We start from the raw sequence: 20,535 nt of genomic DNA, 5'->3' as shown, positions 1-20,535 counted from the left end.
CTGATACTCATCTATGGGCACTCTATTGAGAACTACAGCACTAGATCACATTGCTACAACTACACCTAGTAATGAGAAGGCTGTAGAAAGTTATCCATTGTCATGGGCACAGCCAAGTTGGTTTTTTAGTTAAATCAAAAGTGCTGCCAATGTTTCTTTAAATGAGATCGCCCCAAGAAAAGTCAAAATTTCAACAAAATACAAAGCCCAGAAAAATGGTGGACTAGTTCCTTGTTTGCTTACTGCTTTGGAATGTTTTTTTTTTACCTATCACATGACAGTTAGGAGAAGATGTAACACTATAGTTTGTATTATAGTTCACTGGAATTTGTTTTGATTTGTGCAGGTGTCAGCTGATTTCTCATGTGGATGAGAAAGTTATACTGAAGATTTATTAATATCTTTCAAATGATCACATCACCTTTCTAACTTTAGCAAACTGTATGAATTGTAAATTCTCTCTGGCTTCCTTACTCATACTAATTTTGTGGGGAAAAAAATGTCAGCTAATGAATCTTTGCCACATGAATCCATGACTAAGAACAAAAATAATATTGCTTTTAAGTTATGACTATGTTTTGTTGATATTTGAAAAGGCTTATCAGAATACTTTGGGGAAGACTTGAAATTGGGATGGGAGTGGTAAAAGTGCTTTTGCCATTCCCATTAAAATTTATTCAGTCTGGCAACATTATAAAGTTTAGGGAAAAAACCCTCTCCGAATTCTGAGTATGCTTCATTGCTAGAACTTAACATAAAACATAAACATATAGAAAATACAAGCCAAACTTTATTTCCTACCTCCAGTTCTCTGTTGGCCAAAAATGACATTTGGGAAAATGGCATCTTCATATTCTCGAAGGTGAGGTAGGTAGTAGTACATATTTGTAAAATGCACGGGGAGTTTTCTGGTCAGGTTTAACTCTTTCCACTTCATATCATCTTAAAGAAACAACAAATCCACACATACACATAAAATAAAAAGCCAGCAGTGAAGCCTATTATTTCAACTGTTTTCTTCAACTGAATACTAGCAGATTACCACACACAAGGTCATTCAGTTAGAACTATTCCTCAGAAGTGTTTATGTGTCATATATATTACCCTCCTCCGGTAATGACCGGAGAATTGCCCAATACAACCCCGCCCCCACTCAGGCGATGGTGCAGAGCTCCTGGGCACTCTGCCTGCATTTCCCTGTGCCTAAATAGCTGCAGGATTGACCCATCTTAAAACACAATAAGCAATTATTTTAAAAGCAGCAGGAAAAAAACTGCTGGTTTTTTTTTTCTTAGTTGCAAGCAACTTTTTAAATGAAAAGAAACACAGATTCTGATTAATAATTTTCTTAGTTACTTAACAAACTTAAATGCTTTCCCCAAAATGTAACACATGGTGGTTTTCAGGGCTCAAACAGAAGTTCTCAGGTTATAAAAAGTCCTATGGCAAAAAAGACAACCAGATCCAGGCCTTTAGAAACTACTCAAGAAACAAAAGACTGTAGTAGTTAATACAAAACTAGGGAATGTTTATTTTTTCTTTACTAGTTTAAAATAAAGATGAAAATAATTAGAATATTTATTCATGTTGAAATAACTCCAGTGTGACCTTATAAAAATAATCCTATTTTTTTATAATAAGCAATATAAAAAACAGATACCATTAATTTACTAATTTATATTCCTTGACATAAATATTCCTGAATGTTCCAGTGGTGGTGAAAATTCTTTAAAATAAATTTAATAAAAACTAGAACAACTTAATTCTAAAATCATTATAAAATCAATTAAAAGCTGGCAAAAAAAATTGCACTTAATCTAAGATACCCACGGGGGCAGGGACAATATGCACCATGCAATTTTAAAAGAGGTATTTGAACAGATTAAAATGAAGACTATATTTATAAAGAATAGCAAATGGTCTAATATTTAAGGAAAATGCTTGGGAACAAAACCGAAGATCACCTCAGACTTTATTTACCAGTTGTCTAAAGGCTTAAATCTTGCTTTCCGGACACAGGCAGCATATGGCTCTCATACCAGAATTTTGCCTGTCATTCTCTGTTGCTCAATTTTTCTATACCCTAACTAGCTACCTACAATGTGGATGTCTTTTTGCCCTGAAAGAAAAACAAAGCTCCTGTGAATTTATCTAAGTATGTAATTCATACTTCAGTGGGTGCCTCCTCCAGACACTTTATCAGTTGTGCAAAGAGGACACTGCTAGGGCACTTTGTGCTATCAGAACACCACCTCAATTAGTTTTAGCCAACAAAATCATGTTAACGGCCTTCCAAGCTGCAGAAAACTTGAAAACTCAGTTTCACAGTCAGCAAAGCAAAAGAAGGTTTACTGACTTAGATAGAAAGTTATTTTTCCTAAGAAATGCATCTAGGATAACTCCACAAATTTACCACCCTTCAAAGTTACTTAAAACAAGTCTTACATATGACCATCATCAGCTTTATTCACTCAGCTTAGATCAATGAAGACAGAGGCTTACTGAATGGGCAGTATTTGTTTGAAGTTTTACAACTTCCAAAAGATATTCCCACTGAAAATTAGGGCTCAACAGAGATTCCCTGCTCTACAGAAAACAGTTCTAAAAAAACCTCAACAACCAAACATATATATATATATATATACACACGCACACAGATGTCCAGACATTTGTGTATGAAAGAGAGACCCACAACTCCTCCCACTCTGCTTTGCCATTAAATATACTGGAATTGTGCTGCATAGAAACTTTTTTTTTAAAACGACCTTCATAACTTTTCAAGGACTTTCCATTTTCATTCGGAAGTAGTACCTGTCAAGGGTTGGGCAAGGACTTCAGTTTTATTGTGTACAATAAACCTTTAAATTTTTATTGTATAACAAGACTTGGCTGGAATGGGAAGCAGAAGAGTAAGTAAAAATAAAAGGAAATCTATGGAGTGATTTTAAGAAATTTCTGCTTTGAATCCTGTGAATTGACAGCTTTAATACTTTCTGATAGTCAGCTGGCCCCAATAAGAATGAAAAGCAGAGGGAAGGGGGACTCGCACGCTCCTCTACTGCTATTATGTGCATTAGGCAATAATTCTTTGTCCACAGTATGTGAGGCTACTGGTAGCTGACAACGTGGTCTCTATTCTAAAGCTTGTAAGGGCACAACCCTGCCAACACTCAAGCGTTTGTTTGTACACATCTGAAAGGCCCCACTGAATTAATATTGAATAAACAGACAAAAAGAGGCAGGGAAGACCAGGGTAAGAAACAAAGCTGACTACACAAAGCAGGAATGCACCTTGTTCCTTCTTCCCCTGTAAGAGTCCTGGTTAATTCCCTATTTTAATCTGATACCAGCCCACTGTACTGAATGCAAATAAGGATTTTTAAAAAGTAGTTTTCAGTAGCATCCAGACTCTTTTTGAAGTCAGGGTGTGTTGTGGAATGCTTCCAGTGCAGAGATGCCCCTTCTAGTTTTCCTTCTCTCCCCAGGGAAGCAGCTCTTCCAATCTGAACGGGGGGGAAGGCAGACCCTGCACTAGTACATCATTTCTTTTACGGGACAGAATCAAACTGTCAACTGTCTCATCTATGGTATGCAACTACAGTGTGCAAAGAGATGGGGATGTACAACAGTCTGTAAGACAAGGACTAATATATTTTTAAGTAAATAAGAAGTTTAATTAAGCATTGGGAAGAAGCCAGATCACTAGAGTAAACTTAATTGCATGTTGGTGTCCGCCCCCCCCCCAAAAAAAAAAAAAAAAAAGAGCAGACCCCCCCCCCCCCCCCCCAAGGTTTTCTTTTAATTGGCATCACTTACAAGCATTCACATTTCCTTCAGATTCTTAGCAAACTACTTCCAAGATAAAAATAAATTTTAGGGGGAACATTCTTAGGCTACACCTAGCCAGCAAGACCTCATGGGCTTCTCAACTCCCAGGCTCAAGCAAGCACCCAGCTGTAGGTGCTCTGCCTGCTGAGATGAGACTGCGCACCCACCACACGCACCTCGGTGCCTGGGGTCCGCCGGCAGGATGGCAGAGCACTCGTGGCCAAAAAGTCCCCCCCAAAGGTCACTCCACCTGGACAGGAGGGGGGCAGGACTGTAGAACATCTGAGGAGGTGTACCTGCCTTCCAGGTTAGGCACAGCCCTAGTACTTATCAGGGTGTAGTGGCATAGTAAAAGCTGGTAAAAATTGCTTATTCAGTGCTCTGTAGTTGGCAGCAGGAAAGGGATAAGCCCTGTAAGAAACTCGATTAGCAGTATGTACAGCTTTGCCACTATGACACAGCTGCAGTCTATTGCGTCCCCTTTTATTCCTCTCCTTATCTGTTTAGTTACTAACCGATCCTATTTAAAGAGGGGCTACAGGTTACCTCCCCACCCTTTTTTTTTTAAAGTAGAAACTTCCACCTAATCAAATTAATGATTTTTCTTCCCACACTGCTGATAAAGAAACATGAGCACACAAAACTTTGAACCGTTAACACAGTACATGTTTATAAATACAAACCTGTATGATTTGTTGTTGAGTTCATTCTTTTTGCAACTACATGTTTAATTTCATCTAGGGCACTGCTCAGTTCGTGTGATCTTTTTTTATTTTCCTTTTCAGCATACAATAGTCTTTGCCGAAGTTCCAGAAGCTGGCTTTGGTATATGTCTAAGTCATTTCCTGCAATGAGAACATAATTTCTTTTCAGAGATGAATTATATGATGGAATAAAGAGAAAGCCTAAGAATAGGAGACGGTTCAGAAGAAGACGTGTCCAGAAGTGTATAAACGATAATAAAAGAGGCTGCTCAAAGTTCATTCATGGAATGAAGAAGTCTGGAAGAGTATTAAGAAGTAGAGTTTAGAGAGCACAGCTGGATAAAGGCTTGCAATTAAAGACAAGAATATGACATCCATAATAAGGAAAAAGTCAGTGAAAGACTATGCGTTGCAGGGGAAGGTGCTATCCAGTAAAGCCAACAACATTTGTCACCAAGTGACAAATCTTGATGACCCTTGTCACATTGAAGTGTGTAATTATGTAAGGGCTTGTCTTTTGTATAAAACACTATTAAGATTAAAATACAGATATTAAGGTATTCAGTCTTCATCTATGAGTTAAAAAGTGCCTGGAATATATTAAGAACTATTAGTAAAGATAGTTATTTGAACTCCTGGATATATTTAATGAGATAACAACTGAAACTGTGCTCTGGATTGAAGGATACCTTCATAATATATAGCCCACCTTTGATGAAATACTCTATAATCACATTGATATTAGAAACACTGTACTCTCTGTCACGGTTATCAGACACCTCTGCTGTTCTGCATAGTATTCTCAGATAATGTCAATGTTATGTTTACAGAAGATCCACTTTCCTAAGAAGCTAGTACTGTCAGAACTTCTCAGTTATCACAGATGATATATGACTCATACCTGCCAGTGCCTCCACTGCCTCATTGCCACGTGAATGAAGATTGTTAGACTTATTAAAATTAATATAAGGCAACACTTCAAGAATGTCACTCACTTTGCAATAGTAAGTAAAGAAAGTAGAAGGCAGAAGGGGACTTCTACTTCATTTTAAAATGTTTTGTAACCCTGTTTTTTGTTGTGTTCTTTTTTTTTTTTTTAGTTAAAAGCTGTTATTTAGACACTTCTCCCATTCTATTTGTGGACTGTGATGAGTCCCATCCTTGGCAGGACTCATTTTCTAGGACCCACCATTGTCTGTCGGCAAAAGTGAATTCATAGAACCATAGAATCACAGAATTGTTTAGGTTGGAAAAGACCTTTAAGATCATCGAGTCCAACCGTCAACCCAACACCACCATGCCCACTAAACCATGTCCCGAAGTGCCACATCTACACGTCTTTTAAACACCTCCAGGGATGGTGACTCAACCCCTTCCCGGGACAGCCTGTTCCAATGCTTGACAAACCTTTTGGTGAGGAAATTTTTCCTAATATCCAATCTAAACCTCCCCTGGTGCAACCTGAGGCCATCTCCTCTTGTCCTATCGCTCATTACTTGGGAGAAGACACCAATACCCACCTCACTACAACCTCCTCTCAGGTAGTTGTAGAGAGCGATGAGATCTCCCCTCAGCCTCCTCTCCTCCAGGCTAAACAGCCCCAGTTCCCTCAGCCGCTCCTCATAAAACTTGTGTTCCAGACCCTTCACCCACTTGGTTGCCCTTCTCTGGACACGCTCCAGCACCTCAATGTCTTTCTTGTAGTGAGGGGCCCAAAACCGAACACAGTACTCAAGGTGCGGCCTCACCAGTGATGAATACAGGGGAACAACCACCTCCCTGCTCCTGCTGGCCACGCTATTTCTGATACGGGCCAGGATGCCGTTGGCCTTCTTGGCCACCTGGATTCCCAGGAATTCTAACCTGTAAAAGAGACTAAGAGCAAAATGCACAGGTAATACAGATTTGTGAGGCTTTGCAGAGGCATTTCAAACTGGAATTAATTTGCATTTTGGATAAACAGGTTTTTTTATTTGCAGTAAACACAAGTCCTTAATTTAATCAATAAATGTATGATTGGAAGACCCTGAAGTGTAAAACATCTAGGAAGAAAGTAGTTCGAAAAAAAGAAGTAAACGTGATCTGTATTATTATTATTGGTCTCCTTAAAAATTTAAAGTACGCTTAGTAAAATGCCCATAAAATGAATGCTTCCTACAATGTTCTGACAGGCTTAAAAATGTTTTGACTTGCAAGAAAGGCACAGGAATATTCTGTATTATGCAGCTATGAATGTAAATTTAGCATTGTTGAAGGGAGGGGAAAACTGGACTATTTCAGCTGTGTTCAACAAGAAAGTTCTACTTTACTGAAGTAGGCTTCCCTAAAAAATAATCAGAAAATGAATAAATAAATAAATGGAAGCAAATGAGGCAACAGATGGAGAGTCCATCTTTTAATAACTGCAGGGGAAAGGCTAAAATGGGTTTCCAATACAAATCTGTCATGATACATCAGGGTCCAGAGCTAGGACTCCAGACGAGCTAAATTGTTGAAGCATCTAAGGAAGATCCCTTTCATCAACTACTATGTAGGAATACACTTTCTTGTTTTATGCTTTTCTTTTGCAGCTGTGTTTCCAATGCCATAATCTAACTTATAGCTTTTTGCTTTAGAATGCATACGAATAAAATGGAAACAGAAGGTTTAAGGTGATTTAGGTGACTGACAGACATTAATCCTACTGTCTTCATAGCAAGAAAGTGATTCCAAATAGAGCATCAATACACACAAACACTGTGGAGATTCATCTCGCAATTCCAAGACAAATGTAGAAATATAAACTAAAGATACAGTAATGGATGCACATTTTTCTTGAAATTCCAATTGCCTTTATTAGGAGTTAGATAGCATCAAGTGCCAAGAAAAAGTGGAGGTTTAACCTGCAGTAAAGTTCCACGTGCTCTTGGGGAGATGCAAACAACAAAGAGCAAGCCCATAATCTTAGGATAAATACACGGTACCACAGGATGGAACTTGCTGCTTCTGAAAAGGGAAACAATCATTTTGTAACAGAGGTGTTTCACAATTAAATGCTGGAAAGTGGTGTTCCATTGACATTTCCAGTGCTGTAATAGCATAAGATTTTGCTGAACCAAACTGAAATTCCCCTCAGCACAACTATATTATAGGAGGAATCAGTAAAGAAATTGCAGGTGAATAACATCATTGTAGTCCCTCTCTTTACAATTCCTTCAGCTGTCCAGTGTCAGTGTGACTCAAAACTACTGGGCTCACATTTTGGCAAGCACCAAATAACTGTAGTTTTATTTGCTTACTTACAGGTGAGCCTACCAAAGTACCACAGAAGCCTCTGGCAAATAAAAGGTCAATACTCAGCTATCACTGAGTGCACCCAAAGAAGCTGGCATTTGTAATTGGCCTTATCTATTTCTTCAGGCCAGAAGAGGGAAACCACATTTTTGAGTCTTTCAGAATCGAAGCCTCTGTTCAGTTAGTAAAACAAGACTCTTCATAATTGCTTCTCATTTGATTTTGACTGCTGGGGAAGCAAGGGTTTGACAAAAGGAATGTAGTATTTGCTCACCCTTAGCGAAGAATGAGTTTGTTATTATAAGCATATATAGTTCAAAGTAGAACGTGCAATGGTCTAAGTGTTATTAGAGCATATGTAAATGAGCAATATTAACTATTAGTAAACCTTTGGCAAAAAACGTGTGTTTGGAAAGCAGTACTGAACTTTTTGCATTTTGCTGTGCAATACGGTTCTGTCATGAACAGTATTTATTACTGATATATTTGTAGGAAGCTAAGAAGATGAAGTTAGAAGCGTTATGAAGCTAAATAGCCTAAATATTTAAATGCTCATGAAGTTTAAATGGATTTTAGTGTGTGTGTGCGTGTCTGTGTGTGTGAAGCATTGCTCTTTAAGTATCTAAGGATCTACACAGAACTTAAAACACAGCTGCTTGCAATAGCTTGCTTGGAAAGAAGCAGAGCGTTTTCACTAATTTGCTCACTCTGGCAAGGAGGGCCAGGAGAAAAGAGCTTCAGCTGTAGTACAAAATGAACTCTGGCCCCAGCAATAGCCCGACTTGGCAATGCCTTGTCTATGGATAGTTCTACCAGGAATGGGGAGCGTCAGGGGAAAACCGGAAAATTGTGAGATGAGGACCTACGGCAAAACTACAAAAAGTAAATGAAGGTAAAGGCTTCTTTTCCCCTTGGTGAGCTGAAGATTAATCACTCTGCTGGGCTAAGGAAACCCTACTAGGAATTTTCAATGGGGTTACACTGACTACAACCCAGGAAAGGAAAAAAACCCCCACCAACCAACGAGATGCAGTGATAGCACTCAAAGCTTTTGCAACAAATTTTCAGCTCTACTACAGCATTTCCTCTGACGGTTTACTACACATTGTCATACAGACTTATGGCTACTGTAATTCTAAGATGGCAATACTTAAAATGGTTTTAAATGCAATCTTGTGCTATCTCCTAACAGATACATATATATAACTTTCTGCAGCGGAAACTGAAACTGCTTAGAAACAACACTAATCTCTAAAGCAAATACTCATTCTGAAAGTCAACAGATTATTTCTCTTAGCTCCATGCACGCACACTTCCTATTATCATAAATGCTTCCAGTTTTATTAACTGTTGATTTCTGGCAATATCTATGAGCTGTGAAACAATTCATCACTATCTCCTCCTAGCATTCAAAGAAAAAAGAAAAGAAAAGGAAAATTGGGAGTGGCAGAAAGGAGGGAAGAAAACACCCCCTAGTATAGCAGTGACTCTTGGTCCTGTTTCTTGATTACAAGCCACACTGCTTGTCATACCTAAAGATACTTTATTTTAGAAGCTGAATTTTGGTTAATGCCTTTTATAAAAGAAAACTACACAAGCACGCTAACTGCAAAAGATCTTGTCATACTCCACGCTTGGCACCACTGCTCGCTGTTCAGGTTAATGAAGCATGTTAAACCACCGAGGCATGCATTGCACTAATAACTGTGGCGGTTTGTTATCTTCCCGTAGCTGATCTAAAATAGAGAAACCTTTCTAAATCTTGTTACACACTTTGCAAGCTTGAGTTTTGTTCTCAGAGTAAGGATTAAAAAAAAAAAATCCCCCAAACAATGCCTCTTAGTTCAGAACAGCCAGTTCTTACGCAAACACTTAAATTCAACAATCTGCTAAAGTCTAAGGGTATTTAAGCACCTTTCCAGGTAATGATGCCTTCCCTAATTTGTGCGTGATCTTTAAATATTTTGTTTATAGTATTACAGCACAGAATTATTTGTGTCTCCCAACAGGTTAGAGACAGCCAAGAAAAACGACCATAAAGTCAGAAGTCACTTCACCTGCACTAGGTACATTCATCCATTATGTTTAATGTTCGTCAGAACTGGGGTAGCTTTGATTGTTGAGTTTTAAGCATAGGACATGGCATGTCTTAATGCGTATCTTAAATCTTCAGGAGCCTCTGAAGTCAGTCAGCGCTGAGGTTGGTTTATTTTACACAGCTGAAAAGGGAAGGTTAAGTGAGCAGTTTAAGAAGCTTCTACTTGTCCCTGCTCATCTGTCCTGGCTGTGCTCTGGTGGCAACTGGGCTGCAGGGGCTATTGCCACGGCAAATGGCGGAGGCTACAAGTAGGATGAGAAAGATTAATTTCAGCCAGGCACAGTTCTCAGCCGGCTGGCTGAAATGTTTGCCCAGCTGTCATGCAGCAGTATCAAACTGCAGGCTTGGTAAACCAAAGCACGGGACTTAACATGCGGCGAGGACTCTCTCACCACAGTTTTATAGCTCTCTGTGTAGGTGTCTAAGCAAGCAGAGGAACCAGGCAGCAGTGTGTTCTGCCAGCATGCCTACTCGTCTTTGACAGCACCCGCATCAGGAGCTTCAAGACGGTGGCGGCCAGTGGAGGGACACTGCATTAACACGGTGACATCAAAGAAAAGCAGTGTGTCAGCAATTTGCGGGGGCAGTTAGGGTTCCTCGTGTGCCCATGCAGAGGATATACTAGGAAGAGAATCAGAATCACTTTCCAGTATTAAAAACAAATACACGCACACCTTACAAAGTTAAAGGCAGATCGAAGTTAATAACGGAATTTTAAAAACACGTTCAATTTTATAATGAACACGGACTTGCTGTTGGGTTTGGCGTAGAATACTTTTTACTGAACCATTTACATACTGTACCTAACTGAAAATAGATAAGCAAACTTGTTTCAGAGAACATACAACTTAAGTTCTAATAATATTTTCTTAAATGTTGGCAAGCAATCCTCATTTTAGATCTGAGTCTTTTCCTATATTAGAATGTAGCAAAAAGTGATCTTAAAGCATTCAGTCAGAATATCACTATATAGGAAAGCAATAGTATTAAAATAAGTGGAAAAATATATAAATTGAATGGATATTGCAGGGCGTTTGCCCATAATTGATATACTTTGGTTTTAACATAGTAATGTCAGTAGCACAATATAGGTTCTTAATAGCAGTGGAAAATTCTGATTTGAATATGGCCTTTATCAGATAAATAAAAAGTACTCATTCACTTCAAGCAATGGTTATTGCTTCATTCTGGTGAGTATTTTAAATATTTTTACTGTTCTGCCTGATGTAGCAACAATCACTCATTTATACACACATTTAATTAAATGCCTAGCCACTAACTAAAGTATTTCTGGATAAAATTGTGTTCCTCAAGACTCAGTGTGCAACACTGGGAAAGCGTGAAGGTCATCTGTTTACACTTGTTAAAGTACAGGTTGTGATGAGACACTGCACAGCAAACAAAGAGAGGTCTGAAATATTCCCTATCCCTTTCCCTACAAAAACCAACAGTAACTAGTCTCATTTTGTACCCAAATCTTTATAGGATTTATGACTCAGTTCCTTTACTTTTGAGGACAAGGCAGCCACTATTCCGCCTGAAGTAACTGCAAGAAGCAGCAGACTCATAGTTCAGTAAATTACACATTAAGAAGCCAGTAAAACTATACAGCTTTCATAAGTCTTGGATATGAATTTTGATATAAAATTTGGGATCAGTAAATAGTGAGTCTTAAGTCCCATTTGGGGTTGTTGTACAGGGTTTTTTTTAATACCTAAATGCAGAAGTATGCAAAACAACTGAGTAAGTAATCAGTGGACTGGAGAAACTCTTCCCTTACCACGCTGTGCGTTTTGGCCGCATCCTGACTGCCTGTTGGGGCAAAACCTGGATGTGCAATAACGTCTGTATGCTCTCAGTTAAGCTGGAAGGAAACGTATGCTTGAAGGCAAGGAGGGAAGATGTAGCCCACCAGTCACCTGGGACAACTGGGGAAAATGGTGGTTAAACACAGCCTAACATGCCTAGAGAAGGCAGGAAAATTGGCTTCTGCATGTTCATAAATCTGGATAAGCTGTATTGGCTGAAATGAGAATGGTGTAATTCAAGACTCCTTATCAAATCTGTCAATTTGCCACTACTTAATTGAAGCTTTGAGCCGGAGTGTGCCAGTTGGGTCTGGAGAGGAAACCTGCAAAGATCTCCATCACAGATGACAGAATCTCCTGGGAATCTGCGCTTGGGTGCACAGCAGGAGCAGTTAGGTTGGCCAGCCGAAGCAAAGCGTCACACCATGGGCTGAAGATTATTGGAAATAAAAGCGTAATCAGCTGTTTGGGCTAGCATGTACATTTACTGTATTTCAACTGCAAAGAAATGACTTTCATCAGAAATATCTTTTTAACCCTTTGTAACCCTTTTCCAATGAAGTTTTGTGAAATAATGAAAAACTGAATACGTTAAACAATTGGATAAACCTTAAGTATACTTCTGTGAATGCAATTAAGTATGAACAGTTTCTCTCTTCTTCACCCCACCTCAAAGGAATAACTAAAGAAACCCAGGTTTCACAATGTTTGACTCAACATGTATATATTAACATGCTTAGGTCCTTGCGACATCATATTTTAGCATTTCTTTCTCCTAACCTCCAGAAAAATCTTAGTTTTAATTTACTTGGATAAAGCATGCCACAGATTTAGGTGAAGAAGGCAGCAACATGTTACAAATCAGTTCAAAGACATCTAATCTTGTAACCCCTACAAGCAACATGAAGAATTGCTGCCATGTGAGATGATCTGATATACCTTATTGCTGTGACTTCTGAAAAATTCATTGTTATTCAGACAAGACACCAAAGTTTCTTTTTATTCAGGAATAGTCTTTCCTCTGAAGAAACTTTATGTAAGTTCATAATGAGTTTATAATACACTCTTGCCTTCTCCTTTACTGTTTTTCAAGTCTGGGGGGAGGAGGGGGGAAGATTTGCTACCTCCTTACATTTACTGTCAAATTTTTGTATACGTGTAGTATTTCTTGTAGATTAATATTTACATGGAAAACAGTTGCTAAAACTGTGTGAGAAAATCACTACATATATTCTAAGTTGTATACTGCTTTCCATAACTACAAACCTATATGAAGAGTATTCATATGAGAGCAAATACTTTTGGTCAGGTGAATTGCCAAGTGGATTGTAACTCAGTTGCACCTTGGTAGGAACATCTGCATCATCCTGAAAACATCCTTTCCTATACTCAGATGCAAACTGTTTGCTTCAGACAGGTTTTGCTTGGGGCCTGGGGAGGGACCAAAAAGCTCACAGTAAAACCATGCAGGACGTGGAACAGGTATTGCTACAGCAGTCCATCTGATTATTTTCTAATAGCAGCCTGTGTTCGCAAGCACTCTAGAGGATGTTGAAGGAATCACTATGCAAGTTCAGACAGACAGTATCAGGCTTTGCTGAAGATCTGGTGATAACCAATTGTCTCTGTCATTACTTTATCTCTTTTTTTTTTTTTTTCTTCACTAAAATGTCAGCCTATTTAAAATGAAACCTCCGCTTATATTTATAAAGCAATGGAATACGTGAGAATGAAAACATCTTTGTAAGGATAGTTAAAATGTATATAATATTATCCACAATAGCTGAAGTCTAGTGGCTTTGGTAGGCTCTGAACTTTCATTTTTGAGTGCATGAGTGATACAGGAGCATCTTACCTGCCGTGCCAGTTCAAGTTACCCGTCCTCAAGTCTCACAACTGCAAGTCAACACTCAGGCTGCACTGAGTAGTTAGAAACAGTATCAAAAATCCAATTATCTACTGCTGTCATTGACAGCAAACACATTTCAACTCAAATTTCTCAAGCTAGCTAGCTCCCTTAGTACAAGGCATTTAAAGGTCTCTGGCTTAAGCTATTGATTTTTATTTGCACAGAAATCGGAACAGACCCAATACCCGATTTACACTTCAAGATAATACCCAAGGGCTGAAAGGCTCTGAGACTGCAGATAAACTGAACAATATTTTGCAGCACTATTGGATACTTTTCATGTTATGGAAGTACTTAAGACCACTACTCTTGAGCTAGGATGCCCTGTCCTAGTTGTACAACAAACAAAAAAGATTATTTGCTGTCCCAATGTCATGACAATCCAAGAAACAATAACTGGATGGAAACCAGAGGGAATACTACAGACTACTGCTGCTTCGTGCTATATGCTGTACTCAAAGATCAAGAGCAGCCTAAATGTTTTAATGGGCAAAGCAGAGAAGGAAACTGAAGTGGAGATGTAACAAGTGTGTGGAAGAAAATGAACCAGAGAAGAACATTTGACAAATGAGTGAAAGGGATGGAAGCTGACAAGCTGAGAGACCTCTCAGTAACTGGTGGGATAAGGGAAAAGGGCATTAGAAAAGAAAACAAACATTGCAGCTCGGGATGCGAGAAAAGTGGGAACTCCTGTAGTGCGCTAGGCATGTCAGTGGAGAGGCAAGTTCAGTAGCGCAGAAGGGAAGAAGAGAGGTTTAACAATATCTAAGCGGAGGTATCTGCCTGTTTTCAGAGAAAAAGATTAATTTAAACCACCTTCTTAAATAGATACTGTGTGGCAACAACAGAGGATGAGTTGGTTTGCTCCCAATGCTTATGCCTCCCTGGAAAAAGGTAACAACATATGGCTGTTCTTGGGAGTTTTGGGGTGGGTGGGTAGAAGGCTTCTGTCTTCGAACACTACTCTGGAGCAATGACTATCTTTCCAGCCAAATAAACTTAATACAAAGTCATTCACAAGGTGCTGTTACCTCCTCCTTTAGTTACTAGTAACAACTCTTTCATTTACACATTTGTAAGATTTACCAAGCTTGTGAGAATGTGTCTCTGAACACTACGTATTTACATTTGTAATGGTTAAAGGTTTGTGAAGAAAACAGGTGGTAACAACAATAATTAGGAAAATGACACCATCTGAGAGGAATTAGTTACTCTGTTTACTGTGGAGGAGGAGGCAACTGTGGAAAGAGAAAAGTTAAAACAACACATATACATGTATACCACGACACATATTACCCCCCCCCCCAAAAAAAAAAACCCAAACAAAAAAACAAACCCTCAAAGCCAAACTCCCCAGCATGGAAGGCCAGCAGAGAAAGGCCAAAAAGAAAGCGGAATGAAAATGGAATTTCAGTTAACGAGGAGTTACAAGATAACATGGTGATAGGGTTGGTAACTGGGGATGGGACAAACGCTTTCATTCTATCATCTCTTCGATCTTAGTTTCTTAAGACACACCCTGCTTCTAGTTCTGTTTCTCCTGCCCCACTCCTAGCAGGATTGCCACTGAGAAAAGAGTCAAGTGTTGTAAGATAAACAACCCTATGGGTTGACAAGAAACGATAAAGGCAGGAGAATCAGCACTGTCTCGACTCTATTCAATATTCCATTGTGGGGCCAAGATCTCTACTGCCACTTCTCTTCGTTAGAGAAACGATATAAATAAACTAACAGCTAGTTGGAGTTCTGCATTCAGCCCAGAAATTACTCATCGGCTTATTCTAATTCTTCTGCATCTATAAACCCAGACCTTTCCTAAAGGTGTATATAGGAAGCACTTAAAGCTCCGCTCTCCCTCACCCCAAAGAAACAGTCACATTAACAAGACATGTCCGCAGGCCTCCGAGGTCCTACTATCTGGACAGATCTTCTAGTTTATTTTTGGAAAACAGCACCAGTTTTATCTTTCCTGCGTAGGCTCAGAGAATCTTAGACACGGCTTCCTGTAGATCTATCCAACATGTCCCACGTAAAAAGTTATGATGGAATTGTAAAGTTTATAAATGGAAATGTAAAAACCCAGGTGTTTTTTCTCTGGACTGAACATTGCGTCCCGGTGCCGCAAACACGTGCACGGAAAAGCGACTGTACGCGAGGCACAAATACAACTGCAGAATGGGTAATGCCGCTTCGTCCTCCCCGAGTAACACCCAAAACAAAAACACTTAAGCAGCGACAGCCACGGCAGTCACCTTGGGCCTCGTTCTTTCCATCCTAACGCAGGACGCTGGAGGAACTTTTATTAAAACCGCTTCTTAAATTCAGGTGGCGTTTGGGTTTGGGGGGTTTTTTTGTGGTTTTTTTTTTTCAATCGGACAGGTTTGACCCGAGCATCCGATCCCCTCAGCTCTTACGCTAGCTCCTCACCCGGTGCCCGTAAGCCACGACCCCGGGGTGGGAAGGGGCGAGACCCGCACCCTCAGCCTGACGCGGGGCCAAGCCCCGCCGGCCCTTACCGGCCCTCTCCTTCCACCGCCGGGCGGGGGGGCCGGAGCTCCGGGAGAGAGGGGACGAGGGGCGACCCGCCGCCTCCCGCGCCGCTGCCCTGAGCTCGCCGCCCCTCGCCGGGACGGCCCCGCTCCCCCGTCAGGCGCCCGTTTACCGGCGGGGGTTGGGTAGTGAGGGAAGGGAGCCCAGCTCCGCGGTGCCGCCGACGGGAAGCAGCAGGTGCCGCCCGGCCTGTCCCCCCCCGCGGCCGGTGCCCGCTCTCACCTCGGCTCCCCTGCCACGCCGCGTACCACAGCAGGGGGAAGGCGGCGCCGAGGCACAGCGCCGTCAGGAGCGGGCCGTGACGGCGCCGCATCGCCCGGCGGGACGCTGACCCCTCGCCTCAGCTTCGCCTCAGCCTCGCGCCGCCGCCGCCCTCCTCCGCCCGGGCAACCGCCGCCCCGGCAACTGCCGGCCGGGCGTGTCCGCGCCGCGCTAACCTTGACGGGACGGGCCGGGCCGGCCCCTTCGCCGAAAGGGGCCGGGGCAGCGGGGGAGGGCATGCCGGGGTGCCGTCCCTCCCGCCCCAGCACCCCACTTCCCCGCCGGGCAGAGCCGCCTTGTCCCGGCAGCGGTGGCAGCCGCTCCTCCCGCCGGCGGGCTTTCCCACGGGTGACAGCGGTCCCGCCAACCAGCGCCCGCGCCCGTTCCCCACCCTGCGAAGCCGGGCAGAGCCCTCCACCGACCGTAGCCCTCCCGGTGCTAGGGTCCGAGCCGAAAAAACCTTCGACCGCGGCAAGCGCAGGCTGTATTCTTACAGCAAAACCGTCTGGGGCCGGCACCTGGGCAGGAGGCACTGGGTAGCCCAAGCCCCAACATCCCAACGGTTGTCCGCACGCTCTTCATCTAAAGCCAACGGTGCGTTTGTTTGCGTATTGCTTATAAGACCGTATCGGGAAGCCAAGCCGTAGCGTACAATTAATACGCGTGTTCAGCACAGTCGGATAAAGAAACGAAGCTTTTCGGTTCATCTTTAAAGAAAAAGTAGGGAAGGCAGCTGTGAAATCTAACCTGATGGAATTCTAACGTACGCCGGTAAAGGCATCGTGCGCTGCTTCACACACGTGCCTTCCCATTACAGCAGGCACACCTCCTTTCCTTTTTAAGTCCTCAGCAATCCACAAGCAAAGAAAAAATCAGTCACCATTTAGAACACACCTTATATAACATAGTGTATAAAGGGAGAGGACATCTTATTTATGGAGCTTCCCAGAAGCTGTTACAGGGACACAGCTCTAATAGAACCACCTATGTTTTGTAAGAGAAAAGGGCTCTCCTTTTTATACCTGATCAGCAGGTAGTCGGTGGCTTTCACTTTGACATGTTCTCCACCTGCCCACAAATCTACCCTCCCATTCCACACCTGCGGTAAATAAAATAGGGCTTCCCGTTCTGTGTCACAAAAAGCTAAAGCACAACTTCAGAAACAATATGGGGCTTGGTCAGCTGATAGGAGCAGTAAGCTCTTTGCTACCTAATCTGTTACCTACTTCCTTAATTTACGACTAGCACATATATTATTTATTACCTTGTTTACCCAAAGGATAGAGTATTTTATATAATTTGGTTTATGAAACTATGCTTGTATTATTAATACAATATCTCTTCCCTCCTTTTCTCTGTTTGTTCACTTAACAACCGCATCTCATCTTACACCAAAACCCTAAATCATTTGGAATACTGTTGTGTAAAGCAAACCAAAATCTGACAACCCTGGTGCCCAGACACAAGCACACTGGACTCCTAATGAGAATGCTGCCTTTATGTGCCACTCTCTATACTACCAACAGTGTAACTATGTCCTTTTTGGAAAGTTAATCTTAGACTCCCCGAGTTGTACATTGCTGCTCTTGCGAGGTTAGTGTAAATTTCCTGTGTCTGAATGATGATATGGATGGGTTTACTTCTCTGTTTACTAATTACTTTGAATTACAAATGTTATTATTCATTAATAATGCAGGAGACTGCTAATAGCCTGCATCAGTGTACAAATGGAGAACTAAAAATCTGAGTATGGCTCCATGAATCACCGTGAAACCTCAAGTTTGACCTCACTCATTCACTCTAAACTTGTCTCTTCCTTCTGTTCTGACTGCATCTTTGATATTTTTACTGATGACTCTTCTTTAAGCTACACTCTGAATATGTATTTATAATTGTTCATATTAACCAATGTGATCATGACTCAATCCTCTTATGCTATTGCCTCCCCATCAGCATTTCCCTCTCCAAGTTAACAAACTAAAAGCTCAAGACACTGCTTTTAATGGAGGATCAATGTAGATTTTGGCACATCTGCAGTAATATAGAGTTTTAGAACTAAGAGGAACAAATAAACATTAAATGTCACATGTAATGACTAAAATGCCTTTTAATTGACTGGCCAGTGTTTTATCTGTTACAAAGCCAAAGCGAACATGTAAATGATGTGGTCAAGTAGGAGGGCTACTGAAGATAAGAATAACAGAAATCTAACACACATTTAATTTTAGCTTATTTTCAGAGGCAGTAAGGAAAAGAACCAAAAAACCCCCACATCACATATTTCCAGAAACTAAGAACAAACATACACACTGTACAGGGAACATCTGTGGAGACTGTCACTGAATGCACTCAGCCATGCTGAGTTGTGGTGATCATTTACTTAATGCTGACTTCTTAGACCAGTGCATTAACTTATGATGAGGTAGTGCATTAACTGTGTCCCATCCCCATTCCCCCCCCCCCCCCAAAAAAATAAAAATCAAAATACCCGATCACTGAAAGTGTCATGAACTTCCACCGCCTTGGGACCTACTTGGAAATAGACCCTCTTACTTGACTTCATGCTTTCCTAATACCTCCCTCCCAGTGCTCTCTTCATATGTTATTTCACATGCTCAAGAACTATGTACAACTGGAATAAGATGGGCAGGTTTTTTTCTGGGGGCATTAATGTTTCAGACCAGTTTTACCTCCCAGCAGCAGATTTTCTGCATTTTTGGCAAACTGATCATCTTTAAAAATACTGTATAGAACGTGTTGCTGAGTAACCTCTAATACTTACACTAGGCAAGCGATTCAATGGACTAGTTCCTTCGAGGCAGTTTAGCTGCAAGAAGGAATTTTCTAGGCTTGTCCTCATGCTTTGTAACAGCCTTTTCTTGCTAAGATGACTGTCTTCTTTTCGATACTGTTTTCACACATTTGTGTGTAAGCAGGAATAGAGATAAGGAAGATTTTAATCTTTGACAAAATAACAGGCTCGTGGGTGAAACAAGTAATGGATTATTTTGCATGTGGCTTGCAGCTGTCCTTCATCTACAAGGTGTCGTACGCGAACCAAGAATAACTACCAGTAACAACAGGTAATAGTTGCTGCCGTAGAAGGCTTTCTGACTGCGCAGAAGTCCAGCTGATGTTGTTGGTTAAAGTCCCCTTTTATTTGCCCCGCTGCCACCTAAGAAATGTGATTTTAAAAGGTAAAGAGTAGGTCACTATCGTTCCTTCAACCGAAGTCTCTGTGAAGGTAATACTGGAAGGCAACTACTGAACACAAAAAGAGGAAGCTAGAACATTTTTTCCTGAGCCACCACCTTATATTTTTGACTGTCCTAGTAGAATTTATGAATTGACTGAACACGATGATACAGAAGCATCTTGCACGATTCAGGTCCTAACATCTGTGTAAAATCAAACATGGTCACTGCTGGATCACTCGGCTCTGTAAAGAACCAGATGAAGCTTTAAGTCAAGTGTTTGCACTTGCTTGTTATACACTGAAAAAGATGACCAAGTTTGGAGCCTCAAGAGAAATTAATGCACCTGAAATTACAGAGTTTGTCATAATCACCTTTATCTCCTGCCTTACTTACAGTAGATAAACTCTGTATCTTTTTATTAACAAGTTGTAAAAAGCTGCGAAAAAACTTGTCAAAAATGCACGCTTTAATGTTTTTAAATAAATAAATGTAATTGGTTACAGATTTTACTTTAAAATACAGATTTAAGAAAACATGTTATGAGCAAAAAATGGTATAGGCTAGATTAAAACTTGAGTCTTTTAAACTCTACATTTCAGAAGTGCTTTAAAACAAGGCCTTAAAAATTTTCACGCTTACCTCAAGAAGTCTAATTATAACACAGAGAAGTATGGTGCAATGTATTGTCAACACCGGATACTCCACACATTGGTCCTGGAGACTGGAAGCAAAGAGAACTGACTGAGAAAACAACGATCGTGTACTGCCTGTATTGACTGTTACGGTAAAGTTTAAGACTGTCATAAACCAAAATAGGAGGGGGAACAAATTCCAAAACCTGTAGTAGAAGAAGATGTTGCTTTGGTTCTTAACAATCCATACAAAAAGGAATTTCTATGTAAGTATA

The 20,535-nt window shown here is 40.9% G+C and overlaps 1 protein-coding gene across 5 annotated transcripts in view; it reads right to left on the bottom strand.

Annotated features, from left to right (window-relative positions):
• MGAT4D (MGAT4 family member D) overlaps positions 1-20,285 on the bottom strand; it is a 45,323-nt gene extending 25,038 nt beyond the window's left edge. Inside the window, exons 1-3 of one of the 5 annotated variants that reach the window (XR_012651678.1) lie at positions 16,393-16,538; positions 4,512-4,673; positions 802-942 (exon numbers count right to left, since the gene is read on the bottom strand). Coding sequence is in view for 4 of the 5 variants with exons in the window: in XM_075035977.1 (XP_074892078.1) it covers positions 802-942; positions 4,512-4,673; positions 16,393-16,483 (394 nt within the window). In the remaining variant the exon portion in view is untranslated. Of the gene's footprint in view, positions 1-801; positions 943-4,511; positions 4,674-6,052; positions 6,149-9,862; positions 9,897-16,392; positions 16,539-20,267 lie in introns of those variants that run through there. The other 4 variants (XM_075036004.1, XM_075035977.1, XM_075035985.1 and 1 more) reach the window with 4 other exon arrangements.
• Between the last annotated feature and the right edge of the window lie 250 nt (positions 20,286-20,535).

This window comes from Buteo buteo, chromosome 1 (assembly GCF_964188355.1).
Source record: "Buteo buteo chromosome 1, bButBut1.hap1.1, whole genome shotgun sequence".
Lineage (NCBI taxonomy): Eukaryota > Metazoa > Chordata > Aves > Accipitriformes > Accipitridae > Buteo > Buteo buteo.
This window is presented reverse-complemented; position numbering and strand designations above follow the sequence as displayed.